Genomic DNA, 26,918 nt, shown 5'->3' on the forward strand with positions numbered 1-26,918 from the left:
CTTTGATACAACACAATAAAAATATTTCCGAAACATAAGGAATAAAAACACCAAATTTCGCATAAAATTCCAGCAACATTCAGCACACAAAATAGCCTTCAATAATGTTAAAATATATTTCTTCATGGTCGTCATATCCAAATAAATGATCATCATAAAACAATATACCATTTATAAATTCAACCCACCAGGAAGCTTAAATTTGGAGGAACTCTCATCAATAAAATACATATGAATTTAAACAGTAGGACTTTTGTGAAACGGTCTCACGAATCTTTATCTTTAAGACGGGTCAATTATACCAATATTCACAATAAAAGTAATACTCTTAGCATTAAAAGTAATATTTTTTCATTGATGACCCAAATAAGAGATCCGTCTTACAAAATATGATCTATGACATTTTCTTACGCAAATAAACTTGTCAAAATGTAAAAAGTAAACTTTTGTGGTGACATGACGAAGGCAGCCAGGTGTCGTAGGTACGTTCCACCAATCGTCGTTTTACTTCAATTCTGTTTACCGCCACAACTGATTTTCGCATAAACTCCTCCTTCCATCCCCGGTATTCTTCATTTCCCCAAGGGTATTTTCGTAATGAGAATAATTCTACACCTCCAGAATTCTCCACCACCTTCAGGTTTATCTCTACCGCTTTCTTCTAAGCTCTATATATATATATATATATATATATATATAATCGATTCTTGGAGTTTTCATCAGTTCGTGAAGAACTTTTAAGTCTCTGTGTGTTATTACAATAATTCAGTAATGGCTACTGCTAAGGATAATAAAGCTATTGGCATAGACCTCGGCACGACCTACAGTTGTGTGGGAGTATGGGTAAACGACCGCGTGGAGATCATCCCGAATGACCAAGGCAACAGGACGACTCCTTCTTACGTCGCTTTCACCGACACAGAGCGGCTGATCGGCGACGCGGCCAAGAATCAGGTGGCCATGAACCCGCACAACACTGTTTTCGACGCTAAACGTCTCATCGGCCGTCGGGTCAGCGACCCGTCGGTGCAGAACGACATGAAACTGTGGCCTTTTAAGGTGGTCGCGGGGCCTGGAGAGAAGCCCATGATTATTGTTGCGTATAAGGGGGAGGAAAAGAAGTTTTCTGCAGAGGAGATTTCGTCTATGGTGCTGGTGAAGATGAAGGAGACCGCGGAATCCTTCCTGGGGTATCAGATAAAGAACGCGGTCGTCACATGTTCCTGCATATTTCAATGATTCTCAAAGGCAGGCGACGAAGGATGCTGGGTCGATATCTGGTCTGAATGTTCTGAGGATCATCAATGAACCTACGGCTGCTGCTATAGCGTACGGTTTGGACAAGAAGGAGTCGAGGGTGGGTGAGCAGAACATACTTGTTTTTGATCTGGGAGGCGGGACTTTTGATGTTTCTCTGTTGACTATTGAGGAAGGGATCTTTGAGGTGAAAGCTACTGCTGGGGATACTCATTTGGGAGGGGAGGATTTTGATAACAGGCTGGTGAATCATTTTGTTGCGGAGTTTAGAAGGAAGAATAAGAAGGATATTAGTGGTAATGCGAGGGCGTTGAGGAGATTGAGGACTGCGTGCGAGAGGGCGAAGAGGACTCTATCTTCCACGACACAGACGACAATTGAGGTCGATTCTTTGTTCGAAGGGATCGATTTTTATGCGACGATTACGAGGGCGAGGTTCGAGGAATTGTGTATGGATCTGTTCTTGAAGTGTATGGAGCCTGTGGAGAAGTGTTTGAGGGATGCCAAGATTGACAAGTCTCAAGTTCACGAGGTTGTGCTGGTGGGTGGATCGACTAGGATTCCGAAAGTTCAGCAACTGTTGCAAGATTTTTTCAATGGGAAGGAGCTTTGCAAGAGTATTAATCCCGACGAAGCGGTGGCATATGGTGCAGCGGTGCAGGCTGCGATCTTGACGGGAGAAGGCGATGAGAAGGTTCAAGAACTGTTGCTGCTCGATGTGGCGCCGTTGAGCCTCGGCCTTGAAACTGCAGGTGGGGTGATGACTGTTTTGATCCCAAGGAACACAACAATTCCCACCAAGAAAGAGCAGATTTTCTCGACCTATTCGGATAGTCAACCCGGTGTGTTGATCCAAGTGTATGAAGGCGAAAGGGCAAGGACTAGAGACAACAATCTTCTTGGGAAATTCGAGCTATCCGGTATCCCTCCTGCGCCTAGAGGTGTCCCACAGATCAACGTGACATTCGACATCGATGCCAACGGTATACTAAACGTGGCAGCAGAGGATAAAACAGTGGGCGTGAAGAACAAGATCACGATCACGAATGATAAGGGTAGATTGAGCAAGGAAGAGATAGAAAAAATGGTGCAGGATGCAGAGAGGTACAAGGCAGAGGACGAGGAAGTGAAGAAGAAAGTCGAGGCCAAGAACTCGCTTGAGAATTACTCATATAACATGAGGAACACGGTGAGGGACGAGAAATTCGCGTCTAAATTGAGCTCCGGCGACAAGGAGACGATCGAGAAGGCAGTGAAGGAGACGATAGAGTGGTTGGATAGGAATCAGTTGGCCGAGGTCGAGGAGCTCGAGCACAGGTTGAAGGAATTGGAGAATGTTTGCAATCCCATCATTTCTAGGATGTATCAAGGTGGTGGAGATGTGCCTATGGGTGGTGACATTCCGGGTGCTGCCGGCTCGGGTGGCGACGGCGGACCGAAGATCGAAGAGGTTGATTGAGGCTTTTGTTCTTGAAAAAGGCTATATGTTACGAGTGATGGTTTGGTGGTAGTAATTTTAGTTTTGTTGAGTTATTGTGAGGTAAGATTGTGTTTCTTTTTGTGTGGGTGGTGTTTTCGAATACGTTGTGGGAGTGCAATGGTTAGTCTTACTTGGGAGTCTGTTAATTCTCAGTTTTTAGTCTCGCAAGAATCTTAAAAAATTATTTGTAGGAAAATGGCACATTTAAACGACGTCTCTTGTGATACGGTCTCACGAATCTTTATATGTGATACGGATCAACCCTACATATATTCACAATATAAAGTAATATTCTTAGCATAAAAAGTAATTTTTTTTCATGGATGACTCAAATAAAAATCTGTTTAACAAAATATGATCCGTGAGATCGTCTCACAAGTTTTGTCTTTTGTTATTAAAAAGGCTAAAATAATAGGTAGATTAACAATATTATTTTAGGGAAATATTAATTTTTCGAGTATTAATTTCAAAAAATTTCCTGTATAATTTTACAATTCAATTCAGAATAGATCATCAATACTGGAGAAGTATTATTTTACACCACAAGTGTAAGAACTTGAGTGTAAATACTTAAACTGAACTCTTTTAAAATGTTAAAATATCATATTTTTAGTTTTGAAAAATATATTTCTACCAATTATGAGCAGTTTTTTTGTGAGACGGTCTCACAAATCTTTATCTGTGAGACGGGTCAACTCTACCGATATTCACAATAAAAATAATATTTTTTTATGGATGACCCAAATAAGATATATGTCTTACAAAATACGACCCGTGAGACCGTCTCATACAAATTCTTACCTAACTTTATATTTTTCACATAAATTAATATTTATAGTTGATATATATTAATATATCCAGTTTGAGACGATATTTTAAGTTAAATATTCAATTATAGCAATTTTTTTCTTTTAACTCAAAAATAAAAAATAGAAATCCTTTTAGAATTATTTTTTTTAAAAAAAATCTGCTTAATTGTAATTAGATATCTCATTGATGATGGACAATAAGTACCTAGGATTTTGAAGAATAAAAATAAATATAACTAAATTAAGTATAAAAACTATAAGAGATTAGATGGAGCTTAGTTTAGGATCAAAAAGCTCACAAAGAGTTTCGATTTATTTACATTTGGCTCGAAAAGCGCACAATTGCACCCCCTAAACTAAGCTCCATCTAGTCTCTTATATATTTTCGGACGTTTAATTTAGTTCGACTCGAAAAATATTTGATTTATATTTGAGCTTATCGATTTCGAGCTGAACTCGAATATGTTTAAACATTTTTTTTTAACATGAACTCGATCTCAAATTATTTTGTTCGATAGTTCGTTAGCTGTTCGAGATATTTAATATTTTATTAATATAATATAATTATAAATTAAATAATTTTAATATAAAAAAATAATATAAATTTATGTTTGAATTTAACAATATTTTCCTGATTACTCATGAAAATAAGGTTTTTCTCTCTCAAAATATATTTATACATAAGGCATCATCCTATCTATCTTCTTCTTCTTCTCCTTCTCACCATTAGAAGGAGAAACCCTAATTCTCTCTCTTTCTCATTTGATATCCATCTCTTTCTATCTTGCATGTTTTCGTACAGGAGATAGATCAGGATTATTGCAAGAAAGCTTGTGCTTGATTGGACGGTGGAGATTTTCTTTTTCCTGTTGGTTTAGGAGTTATGCAGTCTGATCAGTCGATGTTGAGCTTGAGACCAGGTGGTGGCAGTCGCGGCGGAATCAGGGTATTCGGGTCGCGCTTCGATTCATCAACGGCGGCCAATTCTGATCTCCCGCTGCTGCGTGTTCATGGTGGTATCCCTGCAACTTCATTCCCTCTCTTCAAGGTAGTTCAGATCCAGTGTTTTTATTTGTTTATTTTTTCCCTGAATCTCTCTTTTGAGAATCGCTGATGTTTATTTTTTTTTCAAATTTACAGAGCATTTATGTGTTCAGCTTCTTGTTTTTGTGTGTATGTTCATATGTCAAGCTTGTTGTATCGAATGTATTCTGTGAGTTTCTAAATTGTGCAGTCCGTGAAGAAATCATTAGATGCGCGTGCTTTAATTTCCATGGGATTAAGTCTCATTATAGGAAAAAAACAAAAACACGAGTTTGGGTAGTTAAGTGAATGATTAAAGTTTTGATTATAGAAAGTAAAGATCTTTACATGGATATCCTGTTTCACAAACATGGGAGGTGACTCGGATGCGATTGAGGTCGATTTCTCATTCTTGACACTTGATAGTGCAGATAAAATATTGGTTTTATGCGAATATGTGACAAAATTCAATATTATTGAAACCTTGTTATACATAATACATGTGCAATTACTTTTGGTCGAGTATTTGTCGTTATTCTGCTCAAATAGATTCCCAGTATCTCGATGCTTTTTGAATCTGTTGTTATTTGTTATTAATTAATTTTTCAGTAACTGTTTACCAGTTATATGCAAGTGTTCAAACTCTATTTGAATTTATAATAGACAGGAAAGTCTCAATTTGATGGCCGTGAACGGATCCAATATACGAAAGACCAGCTACTGCAGTTAAGGGAGGTAAGGTTTATTTATGATCTCCTCATTTGTGATGCTGTCCTTTGTGTGTATAACAGTACGCATTTTTTCTGGATTTCTTTTGCATAATTCTGGTATGCTTATGAGTATTACTTCGAAATCAACTCGATCCGTTATGTAACTAATTTTTTTGTACATATATATGATATTTAATTTTACAGTTTCGGTGGGCCATTTGAATCTTTTTACGGATGAAAACTGCATAATTTGTGGAGTTTACTTTAGAAGCCCGAACAATCATTAAATATGAACCTGCATTTTTCTTTAGTAATAATTACTTTAAGTGTAGCTTAACCTCTTCATTTGTAGAAATGCTTTAATGATACCTTCTGAACTTTTATTTACTTGCAGTTGATATCTGGCTCCAGCCATGGCACGGATCTTAATCTATTTCACGTGTTTGATTGCTTTTATATAGGTGATGAACATTCCAGAAGATATTCTGAAAGTCAAACAAGAAGTTGATTCTGAATTTTTTGGTGCAGATCCAAGTTGGATTCGAGAAGAAAACAGCGTAATTGAGTTTGTCCTTCTTTGGGCTTTATTTGAGTCTGTTTAGTTTCTTATTTTATGGTTTTGATGATAATTAATAGAAATTATCCTCTTTGCAGCTCCCAAATCAGGTTCAAAGTCGATATTCTGAGCCAGACGATCGTGTCTGGCGTAATCCTTCTGCACAATTTTCATTGCCTACTGATGAGAGATCCTGGGAGGCAACGAAAGAGAAAGACTTTGGCGGCCATTTTGACCCTCGGCAACAAGGTGTGAACCAATATAAGCAAGAGCAGCTGAACTCACAGTTTTCAAAAGCACAAATCGCTTCCAACCAAAGGGTAGTGTATTTTCATTAAAATTGCACTAGATATATTATCTTGCTGTTTTTGGGTCCTTTTTAAATTTGTTTGCCAAATAAGCTTTAGCATTCGTGCAGTAACAAACAAGATAAGAGTTCGTATTAGTTAATAGTTATTCAGGATTCGTGTTTATTTATCTTCTATGTTGTGCCAATCTGTGCGGTTTTTCGTGTCTATTTTTTTACTCTTCTGCTAGTTTGTGCTGGAGATGGATATGAAGTGTTATTACGTATATCTTGCTATCTCACTTTAAGACTCTGAAAATAGGGTTTATGAAATGCTGATGTATGTCGTTTCTCGTATGTTTTTTCTATTTTAGTTCATCGGAACCATTCTATCAGAAAGAGCAATACATATTCATCTGAATATTTTATGTATAACATTTGTGTCCCTTCCATTGTAAATGTGCTTTTTCATATATGGGAATTAATTCTATGCTGCCCTCGCATGAACTCCATTAACTGAAAGCGATTACCTGTTGGGTTCTTTAAGCTTTTTTCAATACCATTGGCTAAATTGCTATCCAAAAGCTCAGTTTTCATTTCCCTTTCGTTTTTTACACTTCGTTCTTGTCCATATGTCAGTGTGGTAATCTTTAAAGTATTGCACTTGTTCAAAAATTCAACTTTTGATATTAAGTTCTAATGGCCGTCCCTTTTAGTGAACGCTTTAAATTACTCTGTTGATGATGTTTCTCTATTACTTTTGCTGGTCTTACATAAAGTTTTGAGCATCTGATTATGTCTGCTTGGAAATGTTATTTAAGGTATTTCTGTAATATTTGCCTATTAAGGCTGAGGTACCATGGTCTTACATAAAGTTTTGAGCATCTGTAATATGTTGGAGGGTTGTAAGCTGTCATATACCACCATGCAATCTATTGCTTCAAATCATTTTGTTTATTTCATGTGTGGCTTATGAAACAGATTGCACCCGCTCTTATCAAGGCTGAGGTACCATGGTCTGCTAGAAGGGGGAACCTTTCTGAAAAAGAGCTTGTTTTAAAAACAGTGAAGGGGTAATTAATCTCCATTTTTACCTGCCACGTGTAATGCATATAGAATACCTTCATGTGTTAACTTCCTACCTTCAATAATTTTTCTGATTGTCACTCAGGTTCTGAATCATAAACCAATATGCTTATTCTGATGTGATTTTTGCACTTTTTGCTGTTGACATCAGGTTCCTTTAAATTTTTTGTGCAACATATAAAATAATGAAATGTAAAAAGTTTGTTATTTATTAATTACTAGCTGATATGAACTTTGTGTATTTTCAGATAGATTTCTACCATAAATTCTAGTCTTTGATGGCATTAACCTTCTTATCTTAAAAATTTTGCCGATCCTCGTATATTTTGCAGCATCTTGAATAAGCTGACTCCTGAGAAATTTGATCTTCTGAAGGATCAATTGATTGACTCTGGGATTACTTCAACTGATATTTTGAAGGTACTAAATGTTTTTGATGTCAGTATTAAACTATGTTTTTTATGTACTTTTAATTTGCTGGTATAATGTCTTCTAATAATCATGTCTGTTTTTGTGCCTTTTCATGTAAGCTTATGTTGTATTTCTTTTCTTGCTTTTAGGGAGTTATCTCCTTGATATTTGACAAAGCTGTGCTGGAGCCAACATTTTGCCATATGTATGCGTTGCTGTGTTCAAATCTAAATGAAAAGCTCCCTCCATTTCCATCGGATGAGATCGGTGGGAAAGACATTACTTTTAAGCGCGTTCTCTTGAATAACTGCCAGGAGGCATTTGAAGGCGCTGAAAAATTGATGGAAGAGCTTGCGCAGATGACTGCTCCTGAGCAAGAATCGGAACGAATAGATAAAGAGAGGTTACTCAAACTGCGTACGCTTGGAAACTTCCGTCTAATTGGAGAACTTCTGAAGCAGAAGATGGTTCCTGAGAAAATAGTTCACCACATTGTTCAGGTTCAATCTCTCACACATTATCTATCTATTTATCTGCTTGTAGGTCTATCAGTCTGAATTTGTCTATCCGTCTTTTATTATTTGCATGCTGGTATAATAGCATGAAATTTTCTTGAGCAGGACCTACTGGGGCATGATACCAAGAGTTGTCCCGCGGAGGAGAATGTTGAGGCCATATGTCAGTTCTTCAACACCATTGGTAAACAGCTCAGTGACAACCAAAAATCAAAGCGCATCAATGATGTATATTTCAATCGCTTGAAGGAGTTGTCAACAAATTCTCAGCTTGCCTCACGACTGAGATTCATGATTCGTGATGTCCTGGATCTGCGTGCCAATAATTGGGTTCCACGCCGAGAAGAGGTGAACATAACTGCTTTTTACTGCCACTTTTCGTACTGTTCTCCTTCCTAAGTTCTTGTGGTTTATTCTTTTGATTTACCAGGTGAAAGCCAAAAAAATTACCGGAGATCCACTCAGAGGCTGAGAAAAATCTGGGGCTACGTCCAGGTGCTACAATTAGAAACAGTCGAGCTGTTGCTTCTGGGGATCAAGGGAGCATTTCTCCCACTGGATTCCCAATGAATCGCCCTGGTTCCGGTGGTATGATGCCTGGGATGCCAGGAAGGAAGATGCCTGGGATGCCAGGAATAGAAAATGGAAACTGGGAAGTTCCTAGGTCTCGATCCATGTCTAGATGTGATGGCTCAACCATTCAGGCTGCTGGGCGTGTTCAGCCGTCAATTGGGAAATCCCCTTCAGTGAACCAGCCACTTTTACCTCAAGGTACTGGAGGTTTAACAGGTGGCAAAACTAGTGCCCTCTTGCAGGGAAATGGTGCATCTCTTACTTGCCCGTCTAGCTATGGAGGATATGGTATGGACCCTGGATCTCATGTGACTGCTCCAAACAGACTGGCTCCTACTGCTCCATCTGTGGCCCCAGTTACTGGCAAACCAATGGCTACCATTTGCCAAATCAAAAGATGATCTCAAGAAGGAAACGGTTTCTCTTCTGGAGGAATACTTTAGTATCGGAGATTTGGACGAAGCACTTCAATGTGTACAAGAATTGAAATCTCCTTGTCATCCTGAATTCGTCGAAGTGGCCATCTCCCTTGGATTGGAGAAAAACCCACCTTGCGTGGAGCCAGTCTCCAAATTATTGGAGTACCTGTACGCCAAAAATGTTGTTAGTGCTATGGATATCAGTGGTGGATGCCTCGTCTACGCTACTTCACTGGATGATCTAGCCATTGATGTACCAAAAGCACCAGCTAATTTTGGTGAGATTGTCGGGAAACTTGTTATAGCGGGAGGATTAGACTTTAAGGTCGTGAGGGAGATTCTGACAAAGGCGAGTGATGATTTTCTCCAAAAAACCGTATTCGCTGCTATAATAAAGATCATTAAATCTGACCCTGCTGGCAACGAGCTGTTGGATTCGCAGTTTTCGGATGTTGCTGACTGCGAGAGCTTATTTTAGAGCTCACTCAGTTGCTGGAGACTTTTTACCCCTCCTTGAGGCAATGTGCTTTTCCTCACCACCCACAGTATGTGCTAATGACACATAATATGTTGAGCAATAAGTCGGAGGTGGAGGTGGAGGTGGAGCTGTGAGAGACTGTATATTTAATTTCATCTTTTTGTTCAAGATGCCATAATAGTGAAAGAATTAGAACCTGTAAAAAGATTTTTGGTTGTTAAAGTGGCAGATCACAGGCCGTGGTTGCTTGAGACTGATCGGTCCTTCAGTACTTGTATTTGATTAGTTTTGAATTTGTTATAAATTTTGATGACTTGTTACATTTGTGGTTCATAATATGCTGCTACTAACAATTTTATATAATCAAAAACTTGTGTGAGACAGTCTTACGGATCGTATTTTGTGATACAGATTTTTTATTTGGGTCAACTATGAAAAAATATTATTTTTTATTGTGAATATCGGTAGGATTGATTGACTGAGTCATGACTTTCTCAATAGTACAATTCAGTGGTACAATGTGCAATGTAAGCTAAGGTCTAGTTCAACAACACAAAATTTGCTTACAAATATATTAAATATTTCAAGACTGATCAACATTTCATTTCATGGTCTCGCATGAAAGAATATTATATTACGACTCTTTTACAATTACTGAATAATCTCAGCATCGGATGATCCTTTTTGAAAGGACAAAATTAGAAATAAAATATAAAAATTGTTTATCTATACATACAAAATAAGGAAAAAATTACAAATATATAGCAAGATGTTTTTAAAAAATAAAAAATAAATATTATAAAATTAAATTAATTTATTGAAATGCGACAAATAGAGAGAATTTACCGATTTATAACAATCCGAGGGATAAAAGCTCGGATTCAACTAAAATCCGAACAATCCTTCCTCGGATTTGATCAGAAAATATTTTTTTTTTTATTTTTTGGGTAAATCGGTTCAAATTTGACTGGGTCACCTAAAAAAAGAATAAAACTTGGTATCTAAGAAAAGATTTCTCGGATTTCAAGTTGTTGGAAATAAAATATGTATACACAATTTTATTTTTTTTAATAATTAAAAAGAATCTGAGGAATTATTGCTCGAATTCGAACTTTTTTTTTTCAAAATAAAAAAATACAAGTGATATTGCAAGGATCCAACTCTTTATTTATTTTTAATAAAAATATATATTTTAAACCTAAAAATATTATCCTCGGATTCTAATTAATATTTTTAAAATACATTTTGGTAGACTTTTAAATTAAATTCATGCAAAAAAAATTTTCCATTTGTATGTTTTTAGGGTTTCTATAGCTTTAGTACTTAAGGATTTGAACTTCTATGGAGTGCAACTAGATTCTTGAAGATTAAATGGTTCCGCTTGAGTTTAGGACTTCTAGCTCGAAATCTATATTCATAAAGAAGTAGCAGCTATATCTAATTTTTATTAGCATCAAGTGCTTACCACTGAACAAAAAATTATAGTTTAACCAAGACATAATTTTATTTTTTATACTCTGGTAGCATGGAGTGTACCTACTTGAGTGCTAATATGTCGGGTTTTTAGATCTACGAGTCCCGGGATGTTCATGTCTATTGTTGGTGTTGTTTTATATCTCTTAAATATAATTTTTTTACTGTTGGTCATGTCCCTATCAGACATATTATTACCAATTAAAATCTGACATTACTATTTCACAGTCCACTTAGCCGACAAGATCAAGCGGCACAACGTCGAAAACTTGACGTAGTAGAACTTCTCATGAGATTACTCATCCTAATAATACTATCACTCATGCAAATTTAATCCAACATTTCCCTACTTCTTGGGAGCCTTGAACCCATGACCTAGCTCTGATACCCATTGTTAGGATAAAGCGCATATCACTAGACCAAAACCTATAGCTTTTAGTAGGCACAGTTTATTTCTTTATACTGTGGCAGTGCATGATGCACCTATTTAAGTGTTAATGAGTTAGACTGTTAGGCATATGAGTACAGAGAGGTGCATTTGTATCTGTTGGTATTGTCTTGTATCTCTTACATCGGTCTTATTAAAATTCTCTCGTTGATCTTGTCCCAGCAGATTGGTTAAGATCTGCATCAATCTTTTACGACCCACTAGCCAACCATCTTGTAATACTCTTTAGTACCAATAAAACTGACTTGTATACTAGCATATCTAGTAGAATGTCAACAAAAGAAGAGAGTACTACAAAATTAAACTTCAAAAATTTGTAAAGAAACCTGTTTTTGACAAATTGATAAATTTAAGATTTATGTGATAAAGTTCATCCATGAAAATGAACTTGAGAAAATCGAGCTCAAATCAATTCATTTTTCATCTTTGGCAGCATTAAAGTACGAGCTCAAACCCAAATTAAAAATAGTAGTTTTCGGTTCGATTCAGTTTGTTATACCTGCTAAAAAGCATAACACATCAAAAAATAAAAATAAAGGAAAAATGAGTAATCACAGCTGAAATGATTATTCACAAGGTCATTTCCCCAGGAAAACAGAACAAGTAAAGTTGATTACACAAATCACACTAACTAAAGGAACAGCATTCAACAAAGCAGAGGTACAAATGGAATTATATTACACATGTCCCAGTCATGTAACTCGTTGCGCCAGCAGCTCGGCGGTAACACCATGGAAATCCTTCCATTATTTTCCCCGTTGGATCAAATTCTGAACACATCTGTTTGAAATCGCTCATCATACAAGTTCCAATGACCATATCTTTCGATATGAACCTGTGGACCTTGGGATGTAGAAGCTGGGCTTCTTGATATGTTTCAAGTTCTTCAGATTAGATGTCAGATTTACAACATCCCGAATGGTCACATTTGCACATCCAGATAGATCAATGTATTCCAGATTTCCACACCCTTTAGTGATCAAAGCAAGGCCTCTGGCTGTCAACTTTGAGAAGCTAAGTTCAAGATGCAAAAGATGAGGCATATATTTTGAGATGGCAGCAGCTTCTGAATCTCCGTCTTGCGGGCAGGCATTCAGATACTCTTTTGGGACTATTCCTTTATGCTGGGAAGGGTCCAGCCAATTCATTGAATTCCGCCTTAGAATTTTTATATTTGAACAATGTGATCCTATTGTAGCCAAAGACTTGTGAGATATTTCATGGCAATAGCTGACATCTAGTTCCTTGATTTTGTGGCATCCGGATGCTATTTCAGCCATAATTTCATCTGAGACATGAGGAGAGCTCCTGATAGAAAGAACTTCAAGATTCGGGCACCTGGAAAAGATTCAAGGACAAACAAGAATGTGATAAATCAATCATGCTTCTTTTTTTGTATTTTACATATTTACAGGAAGAGCCACAATTGAAACTTGAAAGCTTTCAACCCCCAAGATTGGTAATACTTCCCTGCATATCATGCTAGGAGATGATCTAAAATTTAGTTAAACCACAAACACAGAAGAAAATAACGATTTCCTAATACTCATATTGACCGACTTCTAATCATCTGCGATCCAATCAAACGCGGGGATAATTCAAAAAAATTGGTAAAGAAAAAAACATGTAAACATATATACCTTTCAGCAACCAAAGACAGAGAACGGGTGGAGCAATGACTGAGGCGAATTTCCGTAAGGGAGGCTCCGCCCCAAGAAACTACGGATCGGAGCATATTATCGATTCTTCGCTCAAATTCGGGGGTCCAGAACCGCGGCAAGTCAGTGGCGGAATCGAAGTGAGAATGGAGATCGAGCACCGAGTTGAGGCACGGATCTTTGCAGGCTAGATGCCACGGCTTGCAGACTCGCATCACGCCTCTCCATCGGTCTTCTAGAGAGAGTCGAGAGAGGATGTTGAGGAGGCACTCCTCCGTTAACTCCGCCCAATCACCGACGAGTCTGCCGTCTTCCATCGGGGTGTTGATCGCGTACGATTACGAACCTCCTCGCAATTTTATAATCAATCACCTGTCGTCTGAACTTTTTTTCATATTTAGTTCAGCTAATAAATCAATATAAACAATTGGTATTTTAAAAATAAAATTTGATTAAAGTTATTTTCTCAAATACCCTTTTTAATGTTCGAGTTTTTCGATAGATAGCTTCAACAAGCAATGAAAATTTAAAATTATTTAGAATATGAATAGACGAATCACAAAGAATTAAGCTAGACACAAAATATCTTTTTCTAAAAATATGATACAAATATATATAAAAAACTTGAAATTCATCCTCATTCACCCACCTCATCCCAAGTTCTCAAACGGAGTCGTGTTATTGCTCGTCTGGTAACTGTTGTTATATTAGAAGTCGTCCATGAATGCTCATCTGAAAGCTGTTGTTATACGAGAAGTTTCGTTTTTACCAATCAGTAAAAAAATACACCGCCAAGTAACATGTCATTTAAGACCTAGGCAAAAACTTGTGTGAAACGATCTCACGGGTCGTATTTTGTGAGACGAATCTCTTATTTGGGTCGTCCATAAAAAAGTATTACATTTTATGCTAACAATATTACTTTTATTGTGAATATCGGTAAGATCAATCTGTCTCATATATAAAAATTCGTGAGATCGTCTTATAAAAGATACTCTAAGACTTGATTGGTATATTTGGACAAACCGTGGATGATAAATTATGCTTATTGCTAGGCGTGGTTCCAAATCCTCTTGGAAGCTATCCCAAAACGTCCATGTGAATCTATATGATCTTAGTCCAAATAAATAGAGGAGTCTCCGAGTAGTTTTGCTTCTAAGTGTTAAGACAAGCGATCATTTGGACTTCATTTCAAACTTTATGTTGAAATACTCGATCAAGTCAGGGTGAGGTCTCAAGATCCTAGTGATATGGGTAAAGAGCATGATGTTCTCTAGTGCAGAACGAAGCTCCATATATATCCTCGAATAGAAATCAAAGCGGCAAGGTTGAATTGCAGGAGAAGAAACATACAAGCTCGATATATATAGATATCCTCGAATAGTCATGACAGAACGAATCTCGATATATATCCTTGGAATATTTCATCTCAAAGAATTATGTTACATCCATAGATGATAAAAGCCCGCGAAAAAAGCGTCTAGGCTCAGGACACAGCGAGACTTCCGTTGCAATGAAGCACGTACACATTAACCATGAAGCCCCAAGCCTCGGTGCGCTTTATATTCTCAGAGGGCCTCTCCATGTTATGAAACTAGGATATTACGATCGGTGGCGCCTCACTTCAATAAGGCTCATAGCACCTAGGCCTAAACTCCATGATACCTATGCACCTTATGGCACACTCTGTGCTTCTAATAACTATGGTAACATCTAGCAGTTATCATCACATGGTAATGTTTTTTGAACAATATGACAATCCAAGCACCATATTTGATGTCTTAGTAACCGAAACACAATCCAAAATAATCATCCCATAGCAACAGATCTCACTGGAAATCAAAAGACATGTTTAACTTTCTGGCCACATAATTTTACAAATTTCCCATATTTTCATTTCATTTTTGTATTCACCCATACAATCATTATTTTGAATTCAGCTTTTCATCTGTCTTAAAATAATCCTATGTTGTATTGGTTTTTTCAAACTTTTAAAAATAACCACATAATATTAATAAAGCAAATATCCCAACAGTTATCCAGCATGACATAATCTCATATGCACGGTAAAAACGTGTTTCTTTTCAAAGTATATCGAGTTGTAAATCACATTACCCAAAGCTAGGAATGCATTTCTAAGAAAATATTTACCAGTAAGTACATAAAAAAATGGCCAAACAAAGAAAGATGGATCACACTCCCCAACTCGACTTCTGGAAATGCATTTCCAAGGAAATATTTACCATAAATATCACCAAATACACCCAAACTTATGCAATTTCAAGATTGAGCTCATCAACTCGAGTTTCAGTTAGCTGAAGGGTTCACCGACTGCTCAGATATATGTTGGGTTAAAGAGCAAGTAGCGGAGAATTCTGAGGCACGAAGTCAGCTTCAAATCGTGTAGGATTTACACTTGCCTTCGGGCTTTATTTGCTCTCTATCTTGTGCAAATAAATCAGAGCAACTCTCATGTAGGGTAAGATGAAGAAACTAAAAGAAACAATGCATTTTGAATTTTCTAGACACAAGATACGTAAGACAGTTTCTTGCAACAATATTCAAGCCTTGTAGAAAGATTTTATGCAGCAAATCTGACTCAAGTTGACACTTTTATAGACTTCAATAATTGATGAATTAAACATTGCAACTTTTCAAAATATGACCTTTTAGAAAAGGTGCAACAATTACTTTTGAAAATATATTATTTCAATACAAATACAACTTTTCATACACACCTTTTCAATATATGTGAACATATCTAACCATCCCTCGCCATTTTCTATATATTGAAATGCCTTCAAAGAATCACCGAATATTATTGAGAATTCATGAATCAATAATGGTATATTTCGATTGAACCATTATCTTAGTAAAGGTTATTTATAATTACTCAATATAGATAAGTAGACAAGCTTTGAACCACCCGTACATAAGAATAACCACATAAACCAATACACTTAAATTTAAAACTTTACTTCATCACAAATGATACATTAGGTCTCGTATCTCTATCCTTTCGTGAGTGTTTACAAAGTCTAGTCAATGAAACTTTGTGGATAACTTAAATCCAACACTCTATAGGAAAGTTCTTAATGCCCCTGTCATATGTGGCATTTAACAAGACTTGCTAAGAAAAATATTCGCCCTTTAACTACTGGCAGGACTACCAACACTACTCAACTTTCGGGATGACATCGCAGTGTTCAGATCACTAAAATGAAGTACTTTCACTCATTGAATTCAAGACTACAAGTTATATCTAGCGTTGTATTGAGGTTTCCATTGTTAGTGATTTTATTGGTTGGACTTTAGTCTCATCCCTCTCGATTTTCGCAGCACCATTTCTCTACTCAGCCCTTTGTCAAAGGATTTGCTAGATATTCTTTTGATGGTACAAAATCAATTGTAATTATTCTTTAATCAAGCTTCTTACTATGTATCAATCTAATGTGCCTTGATTTACCATTGTACACTTCGCTGTAAGCTTTTGCTGGTGTAGACGTACCATCACAATGAATAGTTATCGATGCCATTGGTTTGGGCCACATTGGAATTTCAAGAAGTAAAATTCGAAGCCATTCGGCTTCCTTTCTAGTTGATGCTAAAGCTACGAATTCAGATGTCGTGGTGGAGTCTGTTATACATGCTTGCTTATTAGAACCCCGAGAAATTGCTCCTCTACCAAACATAAAGATATAACCACCTGTGGACGAGAAGTCATCTTTGTCAGTTATCAAACTAAAATCTGAGAATCCTTTAAGAACAGAAGGATACCCACAATATCGTAGGCTATAGTCTTTTGTGCCTTCAAGATACCTAAGTATCTTAGTTATTCCCAACTAATGTTGCTTATTTGGATTGCTCGTGTACCTACTCAACACACCAATAACACAAGCTATATCAGGTCTTGTGCAAGTCATTGCATACATTAGACTCCCAACAACTTGAGAATACTCCAACTGAGATACTTAATTACTACAGTTCTTGACATAATTATTAATCTTGGGATCCATAGGAGTTGAGGCAGTCTTGCATTCGAAATGATTGAACCTCTTGAGAATTTTCTCTATGTAATGAAACTGAGAGAGTTGGATTGATTCTCGATCCCTTACAATTGTGATTCCTAGGACAACATTTGCACAATTGTTATTCCTAGTATAACATTTGCGTCACCCATGTGTTTCATTTCAAACTTGCTAGATAGCAATTCTTCGGTTTTAGTGACTTGTTCCAAATCAGTGCAAAAAATTAGCAATTTCAAGATTGAGCTTATCAACTCGAGTTTCGGTTAGCTGAAGGGTTCACCGACTGCTCAGATATAAGCAAAAGATAAAACTTTGAGGAAGTAAGAGAGTCTGAGAGAAAACACTGAAACGATGAGTAAAACCAAATTCACCAATTCAATATCATGAATTGATCATGAAAAAGTATCACAAACGTAAAACAGAAGAAGCGCAACATCAAAATCCACAACTATTCCGATAAATCCAGAATAACATAATCGTTTGCAAACCACAAATTCCAACAATAAATAACACAGCAATACATAAATATAACAAACAACATCAGACCACCCGAAGAAGAAGAGGGCCAATGTACTAAGCAAGCTGCTGATATTGGTCTTCATTACGGAACCTATCGGGATCGACGCAAAGAATCGCGTAGAGTGCGTAAATTATCCCGGGAATGTACCCTAAAATTGTCAGAACCAAGCAAATCAAGAACTCCACCTGTTCAAACAAGGGTCTCCGTCAGTAAAAGCGCAAATTGGATCAACGTAATTCTTTTCGTCCAACGAATTGAAGGTACGAAAACTTACGGTGCAGCATCCATATCGGAGGCAAACGCCGAGCGGCGGGAGGAGGACCGCGAACAGGATTTCGCAAAGGGTTGCGCAAGGCGACGACATTTCTCGATCCTCGAAGTTTCTTGTTTCTAGATTCGCCCAAACGAGAAACAGATCTTAACAGTTAGCAGAGCTAAGAACTAAATTGAAGCTAGATCGAGGTTCCTTCGACCAAAAACGATAAGCCATACATAATTTGACACGTGTCATTTTGATTTAAATATTTTTCAATTTCTTTTCTTTAAATCTTTTTGTCCTCTATCCTAACTATAATTAATCTTCGCAAAAACCTAATAAATTAATTCACTTACTGTGTGTTTAAATGTCTAAAATTTTAGATTTGGATTTGAATTTGAATTTGGACGTAGAATTGGAGCTTGAAAAGGATGACTAGTAGTATATTGCGATGATGATACATTGAGATATGATAAAAACTTGTGTGAGACGGTCACACGGGTCGTATTTTGTGAGACGGGTCTCTTATTTGAATCATCAATAAAAAATTATTACTTTTTATGCTAAGAGTATTACTTTTTATTGTAAATGTCGATAGAATTGACCCGTCTCACAGATAAAAATTCGTGAGACCGTCTCACAAGAAACTTATTCTTGAGATATTGTGGAGGTGAGACATTATTTACTTCTAATAAACTTTATCATTTTCTTTTATTCAAATGTTATTGAATAAAAACAAAATAACATAAAAAAAAATTGGTTAGTAAAACAAATAATAAATATAGAGCATTATAAATAAAATACAACTTACCTGATTTGTTAGTTTTGCCTCTTTCTTTTCTTGCTCTTATCATATGAATGGGGCACTATTTGAATATGAGTAGATGTGATCTATCATTAAGACGGATCAATCCTACCGATATTCACAATAAAAAATAATACTCTTAGCATAAAAAGTAATATTTTTTCATGAATGACTCAAATAAGAGATCTGTCTCACAAAATACGACTCGTGAGACCGTCTGAAACAAGTTTTTGCCTTTTTTAATATACATGTATTGTCCTAAAATGTTTGGTAATTTTATTATATCCAATTGACCGTTGATTCGCCATTTACATCTTGATAAAGTAGAGGAATATACCAAATTATCGACATAAAAGAAGAACTAATGATTGATACCAAACACCACTGTATTTTATTATTCGAGAAGCTCATGCTGAAAAGGATTTCATAAAAGAAAAGCTAATTAATTATTTTGATCCAATCCTCAATGGTTATATCCCTATCTCACGTTATTGACATGATTGATAATGAAATTTATGTACTTGAGAATATATAAACTTGTAGAAAGTATTGATAGGATATTTAGAGCCTTAAAAGTGTGGGTTAGTATTCTTTTATTGTCTCGAAAATTCACAGGATAAAAATAGATGAACAAAATGGCTATGAAAAAATAGTCGATGCGAGAGTTTGATTCTTTTTTCTTAGAATGATATTACACAGCCTCGGTGCTCACGATTGTTGGTAATTTGTTTCCTAAGATACAACGATTACAGCTTCAAAATAGTAGCACTATAAATTTTAAATCCACACAAACTTGAAAATGTTAAGAGTACTATCAAGATGGCATGCATACTTTTCAATTTCGAATTATAAGTATTAAACTTAAAAATCAAATTCCAATAGTTTAAATATTGCAAAAATGCTAAAAAAAATCAAAACCGGAAGAAACTCTCGAATTTAATTCCAAAGTTCGAATTTAAGAATATAAGTTTAGAAAATCCAAAGTCGAGATTTTATATATTGAAAATTTCAATTTTAAGCGATAATTCTTAAAAAACTCACATATAGAATTAAACTTAGAGAGAAAGGAGAATAAGAGAAATTGGTGTGTTGAATGCAAATGAATGAGATCATATTTATTAAAGATGAAATGCCTTCATAAAGTGATGCATCACTTCATAATTTTTTATCACAATAGACTTGGCCTTTCGGCCAGGTCTAAAGAGGCGCCGCAAATCATGAAATCACACGGCTCAAATTTTTTTTTTTTTGAAATGTATATTATTATATACATAATTATTTCGATTCGATCTTTTCACTCGATAAAATTCGAACTCAATTAATTTCCCATTCATCATAATTGATAATTAGAAATAATTATATTTGACACGTAGTTCGTTCGAATTATTTTATAGATTCTAATAAGTGCAAAACTCATTTTTTCTGACAAAAAGATCATATCACTTTTATAGATATACAAAAATATCGAAGAATCATCTTGTGTTTCTTGGCTCAGTGACATTCAATACCCCAATATGAAATCTATGCGATACCCTTCCTCGAATATATAAAATAATCGTGAAATCCATCTAGTAATTAACAGTAAATATGTTCATTATTTGTTTGGAAACAAGAATCGTGTAAAGAGCATTTAATTATATATTTAATCCAATACTCACTGAGGAAAATTCCGTTCTTTTTTGTAAAGCAGCAATTAAGAGCAATGTTTTATAAGAAAATATATAATTTAAAAATAGAATATTACTTATTAATGTTCATTTTATCTTTCAACGAAAAAACTATTTTTACACTGTCTTCTTACCAGCAACATACATATGCATTTGTTTTTGTTGAGTTAATCATGCATGAATGATAGTCGTGCATCAAGTTGCTAAAGTCGCGGTGTTTGATCTCATTGACTAGGTAGACCGTAAATAAAGAGGCACCGGATCATAATGGGTAATACTGTATTTGTTGAAGACATGGTTGACAAAGGTAAGACAAAACAGATCTGGTAAGAATATGACACATCACCAACAATAATGCACGCCTCTCTCCGAACTCATAATTTTAACCACCCGACTATCTCTCTTTAGTATTTCCCCTATTAAATACATGACAAGTCCATTTATTTCTCTTTTTCTTCATGTGAACTTTCAATAAAAAATGTGGTTGATTTTATCATTAAATTCTAACTTAGCCGTTGTTTCTTGTTCCATATTAAATATTACACCCCCACCCTTCATGTGTTTCTTTACAAGTAAAAATATATATATATATATATATATATATATATATAGGTATACTTAATATTCAACTTATTTTTTGGGGAAGTACTACTAGAATTTACACAGTCTTGTCCTTTATTTTAAGTCAATCTGCAAACAATCACTTATCTTATTGATTAATATGTGATGTTTATGCTAATAAAAAGTGTAAACTAGCTATTTTTGTGTTATAGGTTAAAAAATAAAACTTTATTTTATAAAACATCATATCTTTTAAAAAATTATTATCCTGCTTACAAACAAAACAATCTTTAATATAAAGTCCCTAATTAATAAACTCTGTAAACTTTTATTAAAAAAATAGTTGCCTCCAAAAATTAATAATTTTTAACGATGAGAGATGATAAATGTGACAACATTAATAACTTTTGGTGACCTTGTGGACCATCAATTAAATTCCTCGTCAGATGGAATGGTCCATTGTTTATTCAGACAAGGATGGTCCTGATTCTATGTTACACAAACTCTACTTAAACTACCACTATACACACACACAAACACAAACACACACACACACATATATATATATATATACACAAACTGTGGCACCCCAAACCTCGCCACGTAATCATACAACATGTGACGTCATATGCATAAAAATTTTCTTTTCGACGAAGTAATAATATAATGCATATACGACAAAATAATGCCATCACCACACTATCTACGTCAGTGTAGCAGAAACCGTATAATAAATACACACATACAACTCAAATAAGACAATGAACCATACTGTCTCTATTTACTATTAACTACAGGACTGTTTGACTAGACACACCTAGTCCTTCACCACTATCATGTCTCACGCATAGTCCTGTAACCTGCCCAACAGAAACAGCCCTCAAAGGGTGAGCATATACAACAATCATCATCGTAATACATAACAGTTATATTAACAACATAAAATATAATTGAAATCATAATAGAAATACCCCCTTTGCCGTTTCTGGACAATCGGCCAACAACAACCTCAACAACATCACAATGCAACAACATCGACGATACGTCGCACCCCAACACCGGCGACAGCAATATCGTCGAACGAACAACAACATCGACGATACGTCGCACCCCAACACCGGCGACGGCAATATCGTCGAACGAATAACAACATCAACGATACGTCGCACCCCAACACCGGCGACAGCAATATCGTTGAACGAACAACATCAACGAGACGTCTCCCAACAACGATAACCAACAACATCAACAATAATAAACAACAAATATAATACCAAATCACCCAAATCCAGTGATTTATCGTCGTTCAACACAATAGTATTCATCAATACTAAACAATAACAATATATGCTCGTACGTCAACACGTACCTGATAATCGAATATATATACAATCTGGCTATTTCTTTGATCCTGAGGCTTGTGATGTATCTCAAATCGAAGACCTCATGTCAACGATCCCAGAACTGAAGTCAGTTCGTCGATTGGATAAACCGATAAATCGCACGATCGAAAAGAAAATCTGAAAACTCTTATTTCTTATTTCTCTCTCACCTCTCCGTAACTCACTGTCAAAAGAATGAAATTCATTCATTCTCGAACAAGTTTTTCAAATTTTCCTCATTATATTTTAATATAATATATAATATTTAATATTGGTATATCCATTTGGACCAGTCAAACGATAAAAATTTCCAAAACTCAAAACATGAAACTTCTATATCTTTGAGTTTTCTACGTTATATCCAAATTTCAAATCATTTAGACTTCATATGACCAAAATATGTCATATTTCATTCTTTAAAAATCATTAATTATTTAGTAATCTCATATTACTAAATCAACAACTTGTGATATTACTTCAGACATTACATTTCTACCCCCCTTAAATGAATTTCGACCCCGAAATTAATCAACAACAATAATAACATGCATAAATAAAAGATATGTCATATCATCAGAATAAGTAGGGGTAGAGCTCCCTCATATGCCGCTCTGTCTCCCAAGTGGCCTCTTCGACACCTCTATGTTCCCACTGAACCTTCACCATCGGTATAAGCTTACTACGAAGCTTCCGTTCAGATCGATCCAAAATACAAACTGGTCTCTGAACATAAGACACGTCAGGATCTAACTGAACCTCAGAAATATCCAACACATGTGAAGGATCCGGCTCATACTTCCGCAACATCGATACATGAAACACATCATGAATACCAGATAAAGATGGAGGTATAGCCAATCGGTAAGCCAAAGTGCCTATCCGCTGCAACATCTCATACGGGCCAACATACCTCGGTGCCAACTTTCCTTTCATGCCAAATCGCACTGTGCCACGAAAAGGAGAAACTTTCAAAAATACTCGATCGCCCTGCTGAAACTCTAAAGGTCTTCGTCTTTTATTGGCATAGGCGGCCTGTCTATCTTGAGCTGCTTTCAACCGTTGCTGTATCAACTTTACTTTCTGTTTCATCTCATGAATCATATCAGGACCGGTAATTGCAGCTCGATCAACATCATCCCAGTATAACGGAGATCTACACCGTCTCCCGTACAATGCCTCAAATGGAGCCATCTGAATACTACTCTGATAACTATTGTTATACGCAAACTCTACCAATGGAATAGATGACTGCCAAACAAATTTAAAATCCATAACATAAGCACGCAACATATCCTCCAGCGTCTGAATAGTACGCTCAGTCTGACCATCTGTCTGGGGATGATAAGCCGTACTCAATCTCAACTCTGTCCCCATCGCAGTCTGCAATCCTTCTCAAAAATGAGAAGTAAATCGAGGATCTCTATCAGAAATAATAGACACTGGAATCTCATGCAACCGTACAATCTCTCGTATATACAACTGTGCCATCGTCAAGTACCTACTACTCATGCTATAGGGTATAAAATGTGCAACTTTCGTCAATCGATCAACAATCACCCAAATAGCATCAATAGTTCCAGTGCTTCTTGGCAAATGAGTCACAAAATCCATCGATATGTGCTCCCATTTCCAAGTCGGCACTTCTAAACTCCTCAATTCACCTCCCGGCCTTCTCCTTTCAGCTTTGATCTGTTGACAATTAAGACATCGACGTACAAAATCAATCACATCACGTTTCATTCCCTTCCCCCAAAACTGAGAGCGTAGATCCTTATACATCTTCTTGCCACCAGGGTGGATAGAATGTGCACACCGCAACAGGCCCTGGCGCAACTCAGATATATCAGGAACTACCCATCTATCATTCATCCTCAAACTGCCATCATCAGCCACTCTAAAACGAGTATCTTGTTTCTGAGAAACTAACTCCCTCCATCGCTGAACTCTCTCGTCTGTCATCTGTGCATCACGAATACAACCATATATATCAGGTTCAGCTAATAAGGTAGATACCTGGATAGGAGTCGTCGAGATATCAAAATCATATCCCAAGGAACAACAAGACATCATCATAGCTAATAAACGACTCACATCCTCTGCAGTACAACTCACTTTACGGCTCAATGCATCAGCTGTAAGATTGGCTCGACCAGGATGATATTCAATCTCCCAATCATAATCCTTCAGCAAATCTAACCATCGTCTCTATCTCATATTCAACTCTGTCTGGGTAAACAAAAATCTCAAGCTCTTATGATCAGTATAAATCGTAAACGAGGTACCATATAAATAGTGTCGCCATATCTTCAAGGCAAAGATAATGGCTGCCAACTCCAAGTCATGCACATGGTACCTTGTTTCGTGTGGTTTCAGCTGTCTCGAGGCATATGCCACAACATGTCGATCCTGCATCAAAACACATCCCAAACCATGTAATGATGCATCAGTATAAACAACAAACCTCTCGTTTTCCGTAGGGATTGATAACACCGGTGCAGTCGTCAGTCGGTGTTTCAACTCCTGAAAACTCCTCTCACATGCTTCAGACCACTGAAATCGCACACTTTTCTGAGTCAACTGTGTCAAAGGCCTAGCAATCTTTGAAAATCCCTCGATAAATCGACGATAATAACCTGCTAAACCCAAGAAACTACGAATCTCAGGTACAGATGTAGGTGCAGACCACTGTAACACGGCTTCGACCTTCGTTGGATCAACCGAAATCCCATCTCTCGATATAACATGACCCAAGAAGACCACTCGATCCAACCAAAACTCACACTTACTGAGTTTGGCATACAACTGTCTATCTCGCAACACCTGTAACATTGAATGCAAGTGCCCTGCATGCTCAGCCTCACTCCTGGAATATATCAATATATCATCAATAAACACAATAAAAAATCGATCGAGATAAGGCTGAAATACCCTATTCATCAAACTCATGAACACAGCTGGAGCATTCGTCAACCCAAACGGCATAACTAAAAACTCGTAATGCCCATATCTGGTCCTGAATGCTGTCTTCTGAATATCCTCCTCTCTAACTCGTATCTGATGATATCCTGACCTCAAATCAATCTTCGAATATACTGAGGTTCCCTGTAACTGATCAAACAAATCATCAATACGAGGGAGGGGATATTTATTCTTAATCGTTACCTTATTCAGCTGTCGATAGTCGATACAAAGCCGCATAGTTCCATCTTTCTTTCTCACAAATAAGACTGGTGCACCCCAAGGCGATACACTAGGGCGAATGTATCCTTTGTCCAGCAAGTCCTGCAACTGGGTTTTCAACTCTCTCAACTCTGCTGGTGCCATTCTGTAAGGAGTACGAGAAATAGGGGAAGTATCTGGCATCAACTCAATCCCAAACTCCACCTCAAGGGCTGGTGGGAAGCCTGGAATCTCATCAGAAAATACATCGGCAAACTCAGCAACTATAGGTATCTCCTCTATTCCCACCTCCTCCTTCTTTTCTGTCACATCTACAGTATAAATAAGATAACCCTCATGACCATGCTCCAATAACCGAGACATCCGGATGGCAGATATCAACGGAACACGGGGACGAGAAACCTTCCCATAAAATGTCCAACGCTCTTTCTCATCTGTATAAAAATATATCACCTGCTGATAACAATAAACTGTCGCACAATATCTCCTCAGCACATTAATTCCCACAATACAATCAAAATCAGTCATCTCTAGAATAATCATATCAGATCTCAGCTCATAGCCCTCATAAGAAATAATACCATCTGATATCATAGATACAACTGATATATCAACTCCAGAATGTGTCGAAACAGAAAGAGGCATAGACAATGGAGACGAGCGCATATGATTCTCAACCACAAACCTCTTCGATATAAAAGTATGCGAGGCACCTGTATCAATAAGAATATAAGCAGGATAAGAACACAAATAACACTTACCCGCTATCATCTCCTCTCGTGCCTCCTCTGCCTGCTCCCGGGTCAAAGCATACACCTGTGCCTGAGGCGGACCAGCTCCCTGCATACGTGGCTGTCCTCCAGAAGGTCGTGATGTAAACTGCTGAGGCTGTCGTCCTCCTCTCTCTGAGGATCTACCTCTAGCACTCCTAGGCTCTCGCTGTCCCTCACGACTAGGACACTGTCTCGCCAGATGACCAACACCGCCATACTCAAAACAGGTGATCTCGGTCTGTGTACACTCTCTGATCAGATGAGGTCCCCCACAACGATAACATCTCACTGCTCTGGACTCTCCTCTCTGCCCCTGAACAGACTGAGAACTGCCCCCATGACTCTCAACACGTCGTGAATCAAATCGACGTTTCCCAGATGATGCTGAAGAAGAAGATGAACCCTTCTGATATTTAAAAGATTGTCCCTGAGGTCGCAATGACTCCCTAGTCGGCTCTGATAATCGTCCCTGAGCCCCATACTCCTGCATAACTAACTCAGCCATCTCAGCCCTCGTCACTGCATCCTCAAATGATACCGGGTTGTTTGATTGCACACGATCAA

At 36.9% G+C, this 26,918-nt stretch overlaps 1 protein-coding gene, 1 long non-coding RNA gene and 2 pseudogenes across 2 annotated transcripts; 2 read left to right on the plus strand and 2 right to left on the minus strand.

The window, feature by feature from the left end:
* The first annotated feature begins 506 nt into the window (after positions 1-506).
* Positions 507-2,877, plus strand: LOC142506164 (heat shock 70 kDa protein-like; annotated as a pseudogene).
* A 1,349-nt stretch (positions 2,878-4,226) lies between these two features.
* Positions 4,227-9,925, plus strand: LOC142504796 (eukaryotic translation initiation factor-like; annotated as a pseudogene).
* Positions 9,926-12,090: 2,165 nt separating this feature from the next.
* On the minus strand, positions 12,091-13,585 carry LOC142505945 (F-box protein SKIP1). The gene is made up of 2 exons (XM_075619088.1): positions 13,165-13,585; positions 12,091-12,862 (listed from the first exon to the last, which is right to left on the minus strand). The coding sequence occupies exons 1-2, from the start codon at positions 13,497-13,499 to the stop codon at positions 12,322-12,324; spliced, it is 876 nt and encodes a 291-aa protein (XP_075475203.1). The 5' UTR covers positions 13,500-13,585; the 3' UTR covers positions 12,091-12,321.
* Positions 13,586-16,873: 3,288 nt separating this feature from the next.
* LOC142506057 (uncharacterized) lies at positions 16,874-18,204 on the minus strand. The gene is made up of 3 exons (XR_012804521.1): positions 18,005-18,204; positions 16,964-17,915; positions 16,874-16,888 (listed from the first exon to the last, which is right to left on the minus strand). It is a non-coding gene; the product is annotated as an uncharacterized LOC142506057 (long non-coding RNA).
* Between the last annotated feature and the right edge of the window lie 8,714 nt (positions 18,205-26,918).

This window comes from Primulina tabacum, chromosome 10 (genome assembly GCF_025594145.1).
Source record: "Primulina tabacum isolate GXHZ01 chromosome 10, ASM2559414v2, whole genome shotgun sequence".
NCBI lineage: Eukaryota > Viridiplantae > Streptophyta > Magnoliopsida > Lamiales > Gesneriaceae > Primulina > Primulina tabacum.